The sequence below is a fragment of the Schistocerca nitens genome, chromosome 1 (genome assembly GCF_023898315.1).
Source record: "Schistocerca nitens isolate TAMUIC-IGC-003100 chromosome 1, iqSchNite1.1, whole genome shotgun sequence".
In the NCBI taxonomy this organism is placed as follows: Eukaryota; Metazoa; Arthropoda; class Insecta; order Orthoptera; family Acrididae; genus Schistocerca; species Schistocerca nitens.
Genome location: NC_064614.1, coordinates 193,560,061 through 193,578,138, shown reverse-complemented (window position 1 = coordinate 193,578,138; position 18,078 = coordinate 193,560,061). Strand labels below are relative to the sequence as shown.

Below are 18,078 nucleotides of genomic sequence, written 5' to 3'. Positions count from 1 at the left end.
AAGGATGTAGTCCACCTGTACGACGTCTTCAGAGTGTGGTTTTCATGCCTTCCTTACCTCCCCTACGCCGCAACGGCCTTACTTCACCACCGCTGATTGCCTACAATTATTCATCGCCCAGTTACACGTGCTCCAAAACGAAACTTAAGTAGAAAACGGGCTGTGTTGGGCAGCTTCCCCGGAATGAGTGACACATCTGTATAATGTCGGGCTCCTAACAGCCGTGAAATAGTTTAAAATCCAAAACTAACAATTCTGTAAGGCCAGCATCAAATTTTCTCGCTTCCTATCCGTTCTACACACGTGGCTATTAGTTACAACGCTGTTCTTTTGACGAGGTCCTAGTCTAGGTGGTTGTTTCTGTCTTTCTTACATCGACAGATGTTTCAGATGGGTAATTGCTTCCTGTTGTATTCCACTCGTTATTTAGTTTAGTGACAGTGGGATATTTCACGTTGTTGTTGTACCAAGCTGTTAGATGACACCCTCGGAATTGGCTTCATCAAGCCCATAGGTGTTGTTTAAAATAAGTAAATGAGTAAATGTTTCGTATCGGTAGCTGTAGTCAATACCAGTTCAGTACACCGTTGTGTTTTGGTCGTTACGGACGACTGTTGTGTGAAGTGAAAGGGAAGCGGAAAACTGGTGCCGAAACCATACCAAATCGATTCTAAAAGCATCAAGGAGCCCGCCGTGCTTAACATCTCCTCCTGGTGGACGCACTTACCGCAAAAAATTTTAATGTTACCACTCCGTAAAATACAACGCTGAGATTTAGGGTTTGACGGCGGACGTTGACGTACAGTCTGCTGATCAGTAGCTGTATCCCAGCATATCTCTTCCCTTTTGCCGAAAAAATATTGCAGCACAAATTCCCTTCTACCACCGGCATTCTATCTGGCAACCTTGAGGTGCTGCGAAAACCACCTTGCGTGTAACAGCTTCCTCGGTGAATCAAGCGCTCTGCTTATTACAGAATCTGTTGGATTGTTAAGGCGTAACGAAAATCATGAAGTGGTGTAGTTTGGTGGCACAGTAACCTGGCAATGGAAGTGGAATATACAGCACAATCGGATGGAAGTAATCTCGCTTTTCCTATACGATAGCTATGGACGTCATCTGTCACTACTATGTGTTGCATGAAATATCACCCAGCCTGGTGCCTTTACATCAAACTCGGAAATGAAAACAGAGAGACTGCTGCTAATTCTCAGAATTCCATTAAGAACACGACAACTGGCGGTATAGTTTCTTTTACGCAGTATTATTATAAAAAAAAAACGATTGAAACATGCACGACACCCACAGACAGGCAGGCAGGCAGACAGACAGACAGACAGAGATACTGACCTGTAGACTTCTATGCGCAGCGTGGCGACAGTGCTGAGTTCGCCCAGGATGTCTCCGACCGTGGCAAGTGGGCCCTCAGCTATCTTCTCCAGGCTCAGGGGTTTCCAGTTTTTTATCACAACAGAACCTAGAACAAGGTAAAAGGTATGTGAAAGACGAGAGAAGTGTTCGTATAATCAGAATTCTACCTACAAAATTCTGCGTTTAAATCGATTAGTATCATTCTAATCGTCTTTAGGTTGGCAGTACGGCTGAGTGCGATCGCCAAACGCTAGATGGCACCTTACCCTTCGCTTTTGGCAGGTTTCAACTTTATCATATCAGTTTTCTCGAGGTGGTGGTGGTGGTGGTGGTGGTGGTGGTGGTGGTGGTGGTGGTGGTGGGGGCGGTGGAGGGCACAGTAAGCAGTGTGCAGAAGAAAATGCGTTTCTGCTGTAGTGCACATGACGTCACTGAGAAACTCTTGGCGCTCGTATGTTGGAGAATATATGATTTCGTAAGTATTATGGTTTTCACTTAGTTGCTTTTGTCCAGTGAATGATTTGTACCTTCGAGTGTTTTGACTGTGGGCTGGCAGTGGCAAGTTGTGCTCTTGATGGCTGTAATGCTCACAACCTTAACACAAAATGAAATAAAGCAGTGCTTCATGCTTTTCTCCAGGATGAAGGTTTGCAAAAGATTTGATTGTCCAAATGCTGCAGAAGAGACGTTGTAAATGTTGCAAACGCTAGAATATACTCTCGCCATTTCGAAGAAACTGGTTCTATAAGATGCTTCCATTTGGAACGGCTGAATTTACGTGGCTTCAAACAACTAGTACATTCGAATTAATTTTTGGCAGGATAATGGATAACACAATTCCCCAAGGAAAACTACACTCCTGGAAATGGAAAAAAGAACACATTGACACCGGTGTGTCAGACCCACCATACTTGCTCCGGACACTGCGAGAGGGCTGTACAAGCAATGATCACACGCACGGCACAGCGGACACACCAGGAACCGCGGTGTTGGCCGTCGAATGGCGCTAGCTGCGCAGCATTTGTGCACCGCCGCCGTCAGTGTCAGCCAGTTTGCCGTGGCATACGGAGCTCCATCGCAGTCTTTAACACTGGTAGCATGCCGCGACAGCGTGGACGTGAACCGTATGTGCAGTTGACGGACTTTGAGCGAGGGCGTATAGTGGGCATGCGGGAGGCCGGGTGGACGTACCGCTGAATTGCTCAACACGTGGGGCGTGAGGTCTCCACAGTACATCGATGTTGTCGCCAGTGGTCGGCGGAAGGTGCACGTGCCCGTCGACCTGGGACCGGACCGCACCGACGCACGGATGCACACCAAGACCGTAGGATCCTACGCAGTGCCGTAGGGGACCGCACCGCCACTTCCCAGCAAATTAGGGACACTGTTGCTCCTGGGGTATCGGCGAGGACCATTCGCAACCGTCTCCATGAAGCTGGGCTACGGTCCCGCACACCGTTAGGCCGTCTTCCGCTCACGCCCCAACATCGTGCAGCCCGCCTCCAGTGGTGTCGCGACAAGCGTGAATGGAGGGACGAATGGAGACGTGTCTTCAGCGATGAGAGTCGCTTCTGCCTTGGTGCCAATGATGGTCGTATGCGTGTTTGGCGCCGTGCAGGTGAGCGCCACAATCAGGACTGCATACGACCGAGGCACACAGGGCCAACACCCAGCATCATGGTGTGGGGAGCGATCTCCTACACTGGCCGTACACCACTGGTGATCGTCGAGGGGACACTGAATAGTGCACGGTACATCCAAACCGTCATCGAACCCATCGTTCTACCATTCCTAGACCGGCAAGGGAACTTGCTGTTCCAACAGGACAATGCACGTCCGCATGTATCCCGTGCCACCCAACGTGCTCTAGAAGGTGTAAGTCAACTACCCTGGCCAGCAAGATCTCCGGATCTGTCCCCCATTGAGCATGTTTGGGACTGGATGAAGCGTCGTCTCACGCGGTCTGCACGTCCAGCACGAACGCTGGTCCAACTGAGGCGCCAGGTGGAAATGGCATGGCAAGCCGTTCCACAGGACTACATCCAGCATCTCTACGATCGTCTCCATGGGAGAATAGCAGCCTGCATTGCTGCGAAAGGTGGATATACACTGTACTAGTGCCGACATTGTGCATGCTCTGTTGCCTGTGTCTATGTGCCTGTGGTTCTGTCAGTGTGATCATGTGATGTATCTGACCCCAGGAATGTGTCAATAAAGTTTCCCCTTCCTGGGACAATGAATTCACGGTGTTCTTATTTCAATTTCCAGGAGTGTATTATCACGAACTGCTATTCCGAGCGAATTCTCATCGTTCACCCAGAAATAATTAAAATTTACACAAGAACATGTTCATCGGCTGCATTGCCTGTATCAGCCAACGGACTTATTGCACTTTTAACACCAGTTACCTTGAGACCGCCGATGTTAAATGCTGTCGGGCTTGGCTAGTACATGGATGGGTTACCGTTCGGGTCTGCCGGGCGCTTTTGGCAAGAACGGGGCGCTCAGTCTTTGTGAGATCAATTGAGGAGCCACTCGATTGAGAGATAGCGGCCTCGGTCACGAAATCTGACAGCGAATGGGAGAGCGACGTGCTAACTGCATGCTCGTCCGTCTCCGCATACGTAGACGCCTAGTGGTTGACACGGCGGTCGATCGGTGCCGTTGGGCCTTCCGCGACATGGTCGGACAGAGTTTAGTTCTGTTTCCTGCGACCAAAAGACTAAGTAGAGTCAGCTCACTGTCGCAAAGCAAAGAAGTGGCCTTTATCACGCTATTTGTGTGTTTTAAGTTGCGTAGGAACGTAGATCAGTGACACAAGCGAAGCCTCCTCGACAGCTTTTGTTTGCCAACGCCGCTGCTCTTGCCTAGCAAGACACCAAGATAGGCGGTGTTGAGGTTTGGCTTACTTCCCACAACACGTCCAGCTTTGCTGAACGAAAGGCACCGTAAGCGAACTCGCTTCCCTTTCCTGTAAAATGCATTTTCAAGTGTTGTTAAGTTCTGGAGCTAATGTCATTTTATGTGAATGACTTGTAACAACTTGGATTAATTTTATTTTTCCACTGTAATAAAAAATCCAAAGAATAGTGGTGTGAATAAAGCTATTGGAGCATGTGTGGCAGTTATATCACCTCATTCCAACGTTTTTTAGATTTATGGCACATAGATAATTATTAGATTCCGAACGACAGTCTCCACCTATCAGTTGACGATTTTTAAACTTGTGATTTATACAAGAAGAAAATAGCTCGCTGTCTAGATATTGTTTTCTCAATAAAACTTTTCTCATAGCCAACTTAGAAAGCTGCGTGCTCATTTACAAGACTCACTTTGACAGAAAACAGACTGCAATTTGCGCATTTTCCCTCTGTTCGTTCTGAGAGTTTTGGTATGCTTGTATAACGACCAAAAGCAATGAAAAGCAGGGTGAATGTTGAAAAATTATTTCGTACTTTTTGTACTGTTTTAATAAATTATAATAATATTGTGCAGATTGTTTTCTGCTTACCATCGTAAATATCGCTAAACTGTAAGAACATGCCTGCAATCAATTTCAAAGATTTACTTCATCAGTAAATATAATGTACAGTCTAGTGTAAAATACGCATGAGAAATATCGAAGGAAGCAGCACCCATTTGCAGGTGAAAATGTAGAAAATGTTATTCATGAATGATCATCCGATCTGCTGTAGTAATTATATCCTCCGTAGCTTGGTATGTAACTCTAGAATGAGCAGGAAGTATTTTTTACTGCAGAATGCACAGCCTTATATAGTGTTTGACTGGAGAGAATAGTGGTAAAAATACTTATACTACAGTATTACGTACGCACACACACACACACACACACACACACACACACACACACACACACACACACACACACACACACAGTACTCAACCTGTGTCAGAACAGAAAGTGAGTGCATTCCCTCGGCAGTCACACTGTTTCGTGGGGGGCTATAACAGTGCTCTAACATTTATTTTTACGAGGGCTATTCGGAAAGTAAGTTTCGTCCGGTCCCGAAATGGAAACCACTGTGAAAATCAAAAATGTTATATTTGGAACAGTTAGCTACACCTTCCTGCCGCTTCTCTACATAGTCACCGCTCCGACTGAAGACATTTGCCGTACAGTTGTGCCATCTCTCCGTTCCCTCGTCATAGCTGGCAGCCGCCTCGTTGACAGTGCCAAAATGTTGCCTTCGAAGCCAGCGGTTCATGTGAGCAGATATGAAACTGAGGAGCAGCCAGTTACGGGCTGCATTGTGGCTGATCTGATCAAACACTTCCCATCGGAAACGCTGCAGAAGTATCTTCATTGCCCCTGCAGCGTGCGGCTGAGTATTGACATGAAGAAGGGACCGCTTAACAGTTGTGTTATGTGGGTTGCATGACATCAGGCGAAATCTCTCACGAGGCCCTCTACTTGGTAGGAGACGCTACTCCCTATGCATCTTTCTGTGCTCACTGTGTACTCAGAACTGCAAAAAAGGTCTAAGCGACGCGATCGACGGGCATACAAGAGGCACTGCCCAACACATTTGTGCAAAGATTCATCGGATTTTCACAGTCGTTTCCATTTCGCGATCGATCGGAACTTATTTCCCGAGTAGCCCTCGTATTTATTTATTTTTCTCGTATCAACAAGCAATGGTTTATGCTACACAAGGCTAGGTTTTTATATGTGGGTATTCTCGTTTCTTTCACGAACATTAGAGGAATGTGATTAAAAATACGCTTCTGGAATTTATTTTCTGTAACGAACTTATAGACATTACATAACAGAAAGAATAGGCGCCAGTCAGGAAGATAATATTAATCTAGTACGATATAATTACTTTGTGTCAGTGTTCTGTTTCCATCTCGTAAGAGTTCATCCATAGATTTTATCATCAAACATAAAAGAATCAAGCATTTATCCACAGTGTACTCTCGTGGTAAAGCAGACTCTTCAGTTGCACTATTTCACTTGCAACGTTTTTCTTTTTGTGTTTTTGGTAAAGCAGTAAGCTGAAAAGCAAATTAAGTAGATTTTTATTTTTCTCAACTGTTATTTATATGATAGTCTGGCCTGAAGCCGATGAAGGAACATGAAATGCCAGACTGCAGTCTCGCAGTATTATTGGATGGTACTCATCCAGTGAAAGGCGAAAAGCAACAAGTCTTGGAATACTACATCTACACAGTAGTTTGCTAGTACAACGGGAGCTCGCTGATTCCATGACGACACAAGGCAGCACGTTCATAGCTGAGCACCCCGCCTGCTGCCACTGTGGCCCTACTGTAGTGCACTCACCCCTGGCGGCGGCGACCATGTCGCTGGGATAGCCGAGGCGCACGAGCGCCGCGCCCACCAGGTCGGCGAACGCCGTCGCCACGGGGATGATGACGTAGCTGTCCGTCTCGACGACCGGCCGCCGGCGGAAGCCGACCGCCGACACCGCCTCCACCACGCAGTGCACCGGCAGCGACTTGCCTGTCAAACACACACACACATGACGTCAGGTATCACAACACCATTGTCGTATACTGGCTGCCAACTGGTACATTTCACACACCTCAAGCGCTTCGGTCATTGTAACGCTGGGATGGCGTAATTGTACAGGATGGCAGCCAATCAAGGAATATTTTAGGGAATTAGTTTAAAAAATTTATTTCAAAGGTCCAGTGGAATCTTTACAAGTTTTCTCCCAGAGTAATTCACGCCGTGTCTACCTGACGCAAGTCGCTTGCCTTTCAAAACCGAGGCAGTTCTGTCCAGTTAAAGCTGCTGACAGGAGACGCCCTGAGACTTCTGCTGAAACTGCTTGCGAATTTACGCCATTAATTTTAGGCAACAGCGTGCACGCATTACGGATCACGTGTGTGGACGCTGGAGTCTTCTGCGGTGCCGAACACAGTTGCTCTTCTCTCTTGCAATAGAGACCTCGAACAGAACAGACGTCTTTTTGGAAGGCAGAGCCTCTGGCTCTGCTTTCACGACCGGCCACCAACGTAAGTTATCATGAACCGCTTCCCCCCCTTTCATGGAATGCATGAGTATTCCATGAACTGTGTACAAAGCCAGACCAACAGGCATTACATGCATTGACCAAAAAAGGATAGTGCATTGAGAATGGCTAGTTGCTAGCCGAAATCTAGATCTGGCAATAAAAATTCTAAAGGACGACTGATAGCTGGAATCAATTATTTACAAACCAAAATAACGGTAGCCGCGTGCAACAGCCTTTGAATGGAGGGTAACCTGATGAATAAGAGAGATATCAAAAGAGGAACTGAAGTCGGCGCCTGCCTTATACAGAGGAATAAAACACGTGGGATAGCGTAAAGACAACATTTTATTTTTTCGGCCTGCCTTTGTTCTTTCACCAGGAGGACATTACATTAAATCTGTGATTGAAGAAAGTTGAAGGTAGAGCCGAGTACTACACAGATATAGTCGAAACATGGAAATGATAAACGTTATAGAAAACACATAAAATAACTTATGATCTAAATAAAAAATTGTATGTCCTAAACTGGCCAACTAAAATACACAACAAACAGTGACACTTATTTAAACAACACATATTTCGCGCACATCTCTGCCCTAAGATACTGAAACCATATATTAACGCATACATCACCTCGTATAAGACGGCTGCTCGACATAAACTAAATAAGTAATGTAAACACTTTCAGAACGTCGTGGTTGAAGACTGAACTGACATTTTGTGGAAGCCGGAAGAGCAGCCCTAAAATTCTCAACTGAAGCACAAATTCTTCTCTGGCGTTTTTATGGGAGATACACGATGAATCTGATCGATTCATTATTACGAACACAGAATGACGTTTTCTTAATGTTAATTCTTATAAAGAACTGAGGGAAAACAGCCCCGACCACATTTCATTCTGCAAATCATAGTGATCGTTCTTTGCAAGGAGCAGGCCTTAAACCAAAGTTTACACGGGATCGTCGATTGCATCCGCACGTCACGCATGCTCCTATTGACTTCTGAGGTGTTCCATTCTTCTCGCTATTCATTCGGATTTCTCAAAGTCAGACAGCTATTAAATAATTTGTAGGAAACTTCAGTTTGAGATATAACCGTTTTTTTTTTTACTTCCTTTGCCAGACGATCAACCTTCCCGTTACCACTGGTCATAATTTTTATGCCGTTTCTACATTCTATGAGCTCTTCTACTATTTTTGCAATGAAAACTGTATTCCTGTTCCTCCAATTTCCGATTTCAAGAGATTTCAGTACGTAAACTGAGTAGGTCAAGGTCAAATTTTTCTTACAGGATTTAACAAATATCAATGCAATGGCTGCAAAGACGGAAGATTGTCAAGGCAGCTGGAACAGTTTCTTTGCTGAGTTCAGCAGACATCGAAAGATACATCTCAAGTGACTATTCGTGTTTCGTTTTTTATACGTCTGCAGAAAAATGAAAATCGTCTTGTCACATATTTTATTGTGTGACGGAAAATTTGAATGTAATTCGACGATCCTGAAGTTATTCAGCTCCGATTATAATGTCAAAGATTTTGATACCCGATACCAGAACAGATCGTGGCTGCATAATTTTCTCGATGATACAGAGTCACATTACTGTAATATAACGCTGACAATTGTCTGTTAGTTCTTCTCGGACTTCACATACCTCGCCGGGATTGAAATAAGGGCCTACACGTGTAGATGCTAATCAGAACTGCTACTATGGCTGCGTCGTCTTTTCGACCATAGCGAGAACTAGATATTAAGAACATGTGGAATGTCTGCAGAGATTTCTTGTATCATTTCACCGAGTAACAATGCAAGGTGTCAGTGAGTGAGTGGCAGCAAGCCTGGGTGGGCGTCCCAGCGAGTGTCCAGAATTTTGGGTTATTAGCACTTCGGCGGCGGTGACCCCGCTGTGGGTTGCGCAACAGTGGCAGAGTCGCGGCGGCTTAGCGGATCTCTCGCACCTTGCATAACGTCGCGAAAGGCGGCAAGCGGCGCCGTCGACCAGGGGCTTCCCGCCGGACAACACGTGTATTAACGCCTCGCTCAGCCGCGAGGCCGCCTCTGTTTTAGGGGCTCGTCCCACCCGCGTTCACCGGTTCCGCTGACTGCGACGCCTTTCGGACCTCGCTGTTCCTGACCACCGTTGCATTTTTTTCTGGAGCTGTTATTACGGAAGCTGGTGGAATAAATCATCGTAGGCATTTCTCAAAAGGAGGCTACTTAACAGCTATAGAAATGCTAGCTATAGAAATGTGTTAGCTAATATGTATATTACCTGATGAAAAGTACCTGGACACCTGTTCGTGGACATTAATCATGGCTGTGGCCACACTTCGCCTTTATGACGGTTTGAACTCTGCTGGGGACAGAGTGAAATATCAATGACTGTAAAGGAAAGGCGGCCCATTCTTACTCATCAATCGAAACTAGAGAATGTATTGATGTTGGACGCTGGGGTCTGTGGCGACATCGATGTTCTAACTCATCCTAAAGGTGTCCCGTCGCTTTCAGGTCGGGACTCTGGGCAGGCCAATACACTTTAGGAATTTTATTATCCCTAACTAGTGCCTCAGAGATGCCGCTTTATGAGAGGTTGCCTTTTGAAGCTGACAGAAACAATGAATTGGTCTTTTCTTGTATACAGTAATTTGTACAGAAACCAGATGGCAGTTATAAGAGTCGAGGGACATGAAAGGGAAGCAGTGGTTCAAATGGTTCAAATGGCTCTGCTCACTATGGGACTTAACATCTATGGTCATCAGTCCCCTAGAACTTACAAATACTTAAACCTAAGGACATCACACAACACCCAGTCATCACGAGGCAGAGAAAATCCCTGACCCAGCCGGGAATCGAACCCGGGAACCCGGGCGCGGGAAGCGAGAACGCTACCGCACGACCACGAGCTGCGGACCGGGAAGCAGTGGTTGGGAAGGGAGTGAGACAGGGTTGTAGCCTATCCCCGATGTTATTCAATCTGCATATTGAGCAAGCAGTAAAGGAAATAAAAGAAAAATTTGGAGTACGAATTAAAATACATGAGAAGAAATAAAAACTTTGAGGTTCGCTGATGACATTGTAATTCTGTCAGAGACAGCAAAGAACCTGGAAGAGCAGCTGAACGGAATGGACAGTGTCTTGAAAGAAGGATATAAGATGAACATCAAAAAAAGCAAAACGAGGATAATGGAATGTAGTCGAATTAAATCGGGTGATGCTGCGGGAATTAGATTAGGAAATGAGATGCTTAAAGTAGTACATCAGTTATGCTATTTGGGGAGCAAAATAACTGATGATGGTCGAAGTGGAGAGGATATAAAACGTAGACTGTCAAGGGCAAGGAAAGCGTTTCTGAAGAAGAGAAATTTGTTAACATCGAGTATAGATTTAAGTGTCAGGAAGTCGTTTCTGAAAGTATTTTTATGGAGTGTAGCCATGTATGGAAGTGAAACGTGGACGATAAATAGTTTAGACAAGAAGAGAATAGAAGCTTTCGAAATGTGGTGCTACAGAAGAATGCTGAAGATTAGATGGGTAGATCGCATAACTAATGATGAGGTATTGAATAGAACCGGAGAGAAGAGAAATTTGTGGCACAACTTGATTAGAAGAAGGCATCGGTTGGTTGGGCACATTCTGAGGCATCAACGTATCACCAATTTAGTATTGGAGGGCAGCGTGGAGGGTAAAAATCGTAGAGGGAGACCGAGAGATGAATACACCAAACAGATTCAGAAGGACGTAGGTTGCAGTAGGTACTGGGCGATGAAAAAGCTTGCACAGGATAGAGTAGTATGGAGAGCTGCATGAAACGATTCTCTGGACTGAAGACCACAGCAACAACATTGTATACAGTACACACTGCTGTGAAATATGTTCATATCCTCCTGCATTTAGCTTTTTATCAAGGGCAGCATGTGGACTACGCCCTAACGACGAGAAACACCCCCAGAGTAGGCTGTGGCGTGGTTCATCATATCATATCACTCGTTCGCTGACACCCACTTTGAAGTGGCGTCGACCTTACGCTACCTCAGGTGTCGCTTACCACTGGCTTTAAGAATGTGGCTTACGAGGAGCCGTACCCCATTGAAAGTTCCTGTCTGTGGGTACATGAGATGGACATGGGCTTGGTTTAGCTGTGATTGTTCCTTCGCGTTTCCATTTCACGACCACATCACCAACAGTCAATTTGGGTATCATGAAAAGGGATGGAATGCACTTGATGGATTTGCTGCTCGGGTGACATCTAATAACTAGTGCACGTTCCATGTTACTTAGCTGTCCTGATCGACACATTCTCTTCTTACTGCTTATCTACTGTCAACACAACACTCCTCGGCTCTGTGGCATTTATTGGTCAATTAGGCATTACGTAGGGGTGTTCCGATGCGTTTGTTGAGATAGTTATGGGTGTAACTCTGTTCCATCAGGTCACTTGATCTTCAGTCGCTTTCTTTGCCAAGAAACGGAAGAGCTAAGCTTTTGAAGCAACAGAGCCGCTCCAGTACACATCAGTCGACACTCTTCTACGCACTGACGATCACATCACACTATCGCCCTCTCAAAATTGCAAACGGTGATCAGTTAACCCCTTCACTACAGTTGCCGCGAGGGACAATTCCGAAATGCTCAGAAGCAAAATCCAGCTGCTGGTATTCTGTAGCAAAATTATGGCAGAACAAGTAGCATTATTAAATACTCTGTTTGCCCTGTTACACACAGCAACGGTGAGGACACCAGGAAATTTCAGAAATGTATAGAACAGTTAAAAGAATACTGAGATCAAAATTTAGTAAGGCATAGATAAAATTAGCAGAATTTTGGGCATGCACACACTTCTTGTATCATAGTTGAATGCAGGTAAGAAAACCACAGGACTAAAGTAGATGGTTGAAGCAAAATGTCTCAGAGTTCTCCACTTCATGAATGCGTGAGAATGCATGAGAAATAACACAATCAAGAAGAACTGGAGATTTTACCATCAATGATGAAATACATTCACTTATTTATATATTTATTTCATCTTGCATTATTAGAAACTTCACGCCCTCACTTACACCTAAAGAGTATAAATAACATTGTAACGTTAGCAGATGAGATGGAACATATAAAACAGAAATTGATAGAGATGATGGATGGTGTTAACAATTTGGGAGAAATACTATCTCGCTGCTGGACTTAAGGAGGGCACCGGCGAAATGCCGAGAGGGAGCGTACGCTGATGATATTGGGTAAAGGTTTAATTTCCTCTGGAACGCAGTGTGGCTTTGCTTGACACGCAGTTCGCTAGTTAGTCTGTTGCAGAATCGTTTGGCTGAAGTGGAGTAAGAGCGATGGGGAAAGATTTCGTGTTATGCATAACTACAGTCAAAACGTGAACGTTTGCCACCTCGTATTATGTAAATGATAGGTATTTGATAAGCGACGAGAGATGCTCAGGACACCAAAAACAATGGAAACGATGAAGAGAACAGGCAGTGTGAAAATTTCGTTGCCTATCCTGTTGTATCCACTGAACGTAGGAAGTACTGGCGTGATCAACCAAGTGGATGTTTCACACAAGCACTGATATAAGACTACTGACAATGATATCAACACGCCTTGCGAATGGCTGACCACCGTTCGCCTAATTCAGATGTCGCGTAGCAACCAGGTGGTAATTACAGATGGTGATAGGAAATAGAATTGGTGACACGAGCGAAATGGAGAACTAGCCAAAGCCGTCGTGACACGGAACGAGTTAGGTAACGTCGACGTGGAGCTCTACGAGTTTTGTGACATCACTTTCTGCAGTTGTACGTTGAGAAATTTCGCCCCGTTATACACACGATAAGTTACGATACTTCGGAAAGGAATTCCAGTACTGTAAACAGCCAGAAAGCTCTCTACGGCACAAGCATAACTTGCAAGACGTCGCAATGTATTTATCTTCAGTTGAAGCCCGTGTTTGGTGGATTTTGTGTTACAACTTACACCCTATGGATATAAGCTGTCTCTAAGCACCAGCCCACTTAATCTTTCGAGAGAGCGTAGATACTGGTACGATGTACTGTAATAAAACGACGGGAAACGTCATACCTGTGGTTAAAATTTTTTTCGTATTTAGTTTCGTTATATAACTTGCGTGTTAGAATGAGCGCTGTTTTAAAGCAACGGCACACTGAAGATTCATCAAAAACTTCACATTTTTAGTAGGATTTGTTATAGTGGAATGCCAATTAATAACATATGGCGATTAAAGCCTTCAGAAGACTTAACATAAAATACGAGTTCATTCATTGCAGAACTTCAGCGCAGCGTAGTTGGTAGGGGCAACGCGTTACGTAACAGTGGATAACGACTTCGCGTCTCGCTGTATCCAGATTTCTTTTCATTGTTGCGTTTGTTAATAGGTTGAGAGAGTTACTTATTAAATTAATAGAAATTATTTCTGTAATATTTGGCGTCATGTACTTATAAGTGCGCGCTCTGTCAGGAGTGAGTTTGTTCGATTTCGTGAACTTTGATCAGCTGATATACTTATTGACTGAATATGTATTAGCCGGCCGTGGTGGCCGAGCGGTTCTAGGCGCTACAGCCTGGAGCCGCGTGACCGCTACGATCGCAAGTTCGAATCCTGCCTCGGGCATGGATGTGTGTGATGTCCTTAGGTTAGTTAGGTTTAAGTAGTTCTAAGTTCTAGGGGACTGATGACCTCAGAAGTTAAGTCCCATAGTGCTCAGAGCCATTTTGAATATGTATTTTTCCTTTTTGTCTTATTATATGTTTATGGATATTTAATGTATGCTACAGTCAGAACATGACTAGGATATGTACAAGGGAAAAAATATTCGTTTTAATAGTCCAAACGTAGGAACTCTCTTCTGAGAATGTACGTTTGGAGCACAGCATTGTCTGGTAGTGAATGTTGGGCAGTGAGAAAACAGGTATAGTAGAGAATCGAAGAGTTTGAGATGTGTTAGAACAGGAGGATGTTCAAAATCAGGTACAACGTTAAGATAATGCATGAGGAAGTTTCCCGGTGAAATGGCGAAGAAAGGAACATATACGGTAGGGCATTCATTAATGAATAACTTTCATGGTAGTAGAGGGAACTGTAGAGGCTACAACTATAGGGCAAAACTGGAATGTATCCAACAAATAACTGAAGACGTAATGTGCAAGCGCTGCTCTGACATGAAGACGTTGGCGTAGCAGAGGAATTCGTAGCGGGCTATCTTACCAAATACTAATATGCTTTGAAATTCTGTTCTCAGATTCCGTATCCACTAGAGAGTCAAATTAAGGCCTTCTGTATATTTAAAGCCTATCCATTCACTGGAACATAGTCCACAACTGAATACTGTACCAGCAGGAAGAAATTTGGAAATTTGTGGTAAGCTCTATGAGACCAAACTCCTAAGGTCATCGGTCCCTAGGCTTACACACTACTTAAGCTAACTTAAACTAGCTTACGCTAAGGATAACTCACACACCCATGCCCGAGGGAGGACTAGAACCTCCGACAGGGCGAGCCGTGCGAACCGTGTTAAGATGCCCTAGGTCACGAGGCGAGGAGGAAGAGGATCTTTTAGTACGAACCTTTGACCAAGTTTCCTACCAGTCGCCGACAACTGGTTCGTCAATGACAGGATATCTCATCTAGCCACGATAAGTCTCCACCCTCATCAGGGCGAAAATGGGTTGCTACATGCTCCTAGACTAAATTTATCAAACACGTTTAAATTAGAAGCACAGAGTATTTCACTACTCATCAAACAATTCCCCTTCTTCTAGAACTAGAGTACTCTAGTGACTGTGCATCACAAGTGACACTAAATCAGGCGAGTGAGCACTGATGGAGTACTTCATACGGCTGAGAGCGTACTGCAGAACCAGTGGATTAGAGGAAGCACGCGGCTCTCGGTGGTAAATCTCTGCGAGAAGCGCGAGCGGAGCTCGGCCAGCCGTTACGCAAGTGTGGGTGGCGCCTTGTAGGTCAAGCCGGCGCGAACCGCCGCCTTAAGGAAGCTATGCGGCCTAAGCCGGCCTTAAGCTTGCTGTATAATGTGTAGCCTTCTTAGCTTAACAAGATTACGCGCGCGCAGCTCGGCCTGGATCAGCGGACTTCCGCATCTTCGCTACCTGTGCGCTCCCGCCTTACTGGCTGCCCGTCAAACACAAAAGGCGTCCACGCCCACCCACACCTGACAACTCCAATCTTCCTGTCCGATCGGCAACTGTCTGTTCACTATCAACACCACGAGGGCAAAACATGCTGCTAAATCACGACCGGTATTTCTCATTCCTAATCTGGATCAATCAGTATATTGAGCAAGCAGTAAAGGAAACAAAAGAAAAATTCGGAGTAGGTATTAAAATCCATGGAGAAGAAATAAAAACTTTGAGGTTCGCCGATGACATTGTAATTCTGTCAGATACAGCAAAGGACCTCTAAGAGCAGCTGAACGGAATGGACAGTGTCTTGAGAGAAGGATATAAGATAGCCGGCCGAAGTGGCCGTGCGGTTAAAGGCGCTGCAGTCTGGAACCGCAAGACCGCTACGGTCGCAGGTTCGAATCCTGCCTCGGGCATGGATGTTTGTGATGTCCTTAGGTTAGTTAGGTTTAACTAGTTCTAAATTCTAGGGGACTAATGACCTCAGAAGTTGAGTCCCATAGTGCTCAGAGCCATTTGAACCATCTGATATAAGATAAACATCAACAAAAGCAAAACGAGGATAATGGAATGTAGTCGAATTAAGTCGGGTGATGCTGAGGGAATTAGGTTAGTAAATGAGACACTTAAAGTAGTGAAGGAGTTTCGCTATTTGGGGAGTAAAATAACTGATGATGGTCGAAGTAGAGAGGATATAAAATTTAGACTGGCAATGGCAAGGAAAGCGTTTCTGAGGAAGAGAAATTTGTTGACATCGAGTGTAGATTTAAGTGTCAGGAAGTCGTTTCTGAAAGTATTTGTATGGAGTGTAGCCATGTATGGAAGTGAAACATGGCCGATAAATAGATTGGACAAGAAGAGAATAGAAGCTTTAGAAATATGGTGCTGCAGAAGAATGCTGAAGATTAGATGGGTAGATCACGTAACTAATGAGGATATATTGAATAGAATTGGAGAGAAGAGGAGTTTGTGGCACAACTTGACAAGAAGAAGGGACCGGTTGGTAGGACATGTTCTGAGGCATCAAGGGATCACAAATTTAGCATTGGAGAGCAGCGTGGAGGGTAAAAATTGTAGAGGGAGACCAAGAGATGAATACACAAAGCAGATTCAGAAGGATGTATGTTGCAGCAAGTACTGGGAGATGAAGAAGCTTGCACAGGATGCAGTAGCATGGAGAGCTGCATCTAACCAGTCTCAAGACTGAAGACCACAACAACAACAACAACAACAACAATCTGGATCCTTGATACAGCCACTCTGCATTACCATAATCGCAACTTTTTAGTCCGTCTTTTCACACTAGCGCAAAGTACTTCTGACTGTTGCGCCGATGACCTCCGTTGGAGCTTTTTTACTTGTACGGATTTTTCACGTATAGGACGACAGGGATCGGATGTAGTTACGTCAATAATGACAATTTAGGATCTACTTGAAACAGCAGCACTGATTCAGACTTCGAAATCCGACGTTAAAAGACAGAAGGAATATGGGTTAACCACTTGCCCCTCCAGTACTGGCAGAGTTGTACAGCCGTCAATCAACAAACAGTGCGGTATTACGTGCCTGATGGAGATGTTGCCACAAAATAAGACCATTCAAAGGCAGCCCTAAGCAAAGAGAAAATTACTAAAACACAGTCAAACTTCACGCAGTGATTTTACTCACTGTCATCTCTCTCTCTCTTTCTTTCTTTCTTTAGTTCCCTATTACCATACCTACTCCTTGGCATCACATCACAATGGTATCTTACATCTTAATGAAAATGGAAAACTGCTAAGAAAAGAAAACTTGAGTGGAACAGACCAAGCGTCACTAAACCCTCACCTCGATTACACAAATCGTCATTTTTTCGCAATGGTTCACATCAACCTGCATTTCCATTTGTGTAGCGTCCAGTACTGCTTTACAGAAGTGCACATTTATGATACTGCAAGCATACCCTAGAGATTTACCACTGTGCCACTGTCTAATGTGAATTGCTAAAATACAAAAGTAACTCGTAGTAACTGACATTCGGATGCTCAACAGAGAATAGTATTATTACTGAAAGAAGACTTCTTGGAATAATTACTTCACAACGAAAAGAGGAATAAATTCTCGAAGAACAAATTAAGGATAGTGTGAACATTTCTTCACATGCCAGCTACCAAAAAGCTTATATTCCCCTAAAGTGACCGTTGTTATGACATTTATGTGAATAAATTTATAGCCTAGCCAATGGGAGCTGCAAGGAAACAATAGTACTACAGTTTCCACTGTGGTCTCTCTTACGAAAAACTTGTCGTGAAAAACCGCTCAAGTGATATATAATAATTTCCAAAGGCCAAATAGAAAGTTGCGGCTGTAAATCTGAAGTACAAACTGCTTGGAAGAGTAGGTAAATTGTATATCAGGAGCAGTCAAATGAAAACCGAACACCCGCCACAACGGGACTATGGAAAGGTTCCATTAAACAGCGATGACCACACGTGTTAAGACATCTATCCCATTGGGAGACGAGACGCACTCTTCTTCATTTCCTCGCCCGGCTGAAATCCACGTCGAAGCATGT

At 44.6% G+C, this 18,078-nt stretch overlaps 1 protein-coding gene across 1 annotated transcript in view; it reads right to left on the bottom strand.

Moving 5' to 3' along the window:
• The window catches only part of LOC126236672 (zinc finger homeobox protein 4), a 342,930-nt gene that overhangs the window by 72,552 nt on the left and 252,300 nt on the right, over nucleotides 1–18,078 (bottom strand). The window contains exons 3-4 of the mRNA XM_049946199.1: nucleotides 6,674–6,853; nucleotides 1,351–1,477 (exon numbers count right to left, since the gene is read on the bottom strand). Of these exons, the coding sequence (XP_049802156.1) occupies nucleotides 1,351–1,477; nucleotides 6,674–6,853 (307 nt within the window). The remainder of the gene's footprint in view (nucleotides 1–1,350; nucleotides 1,478–6,673; nucleotides 6,854–18,078) is intronic.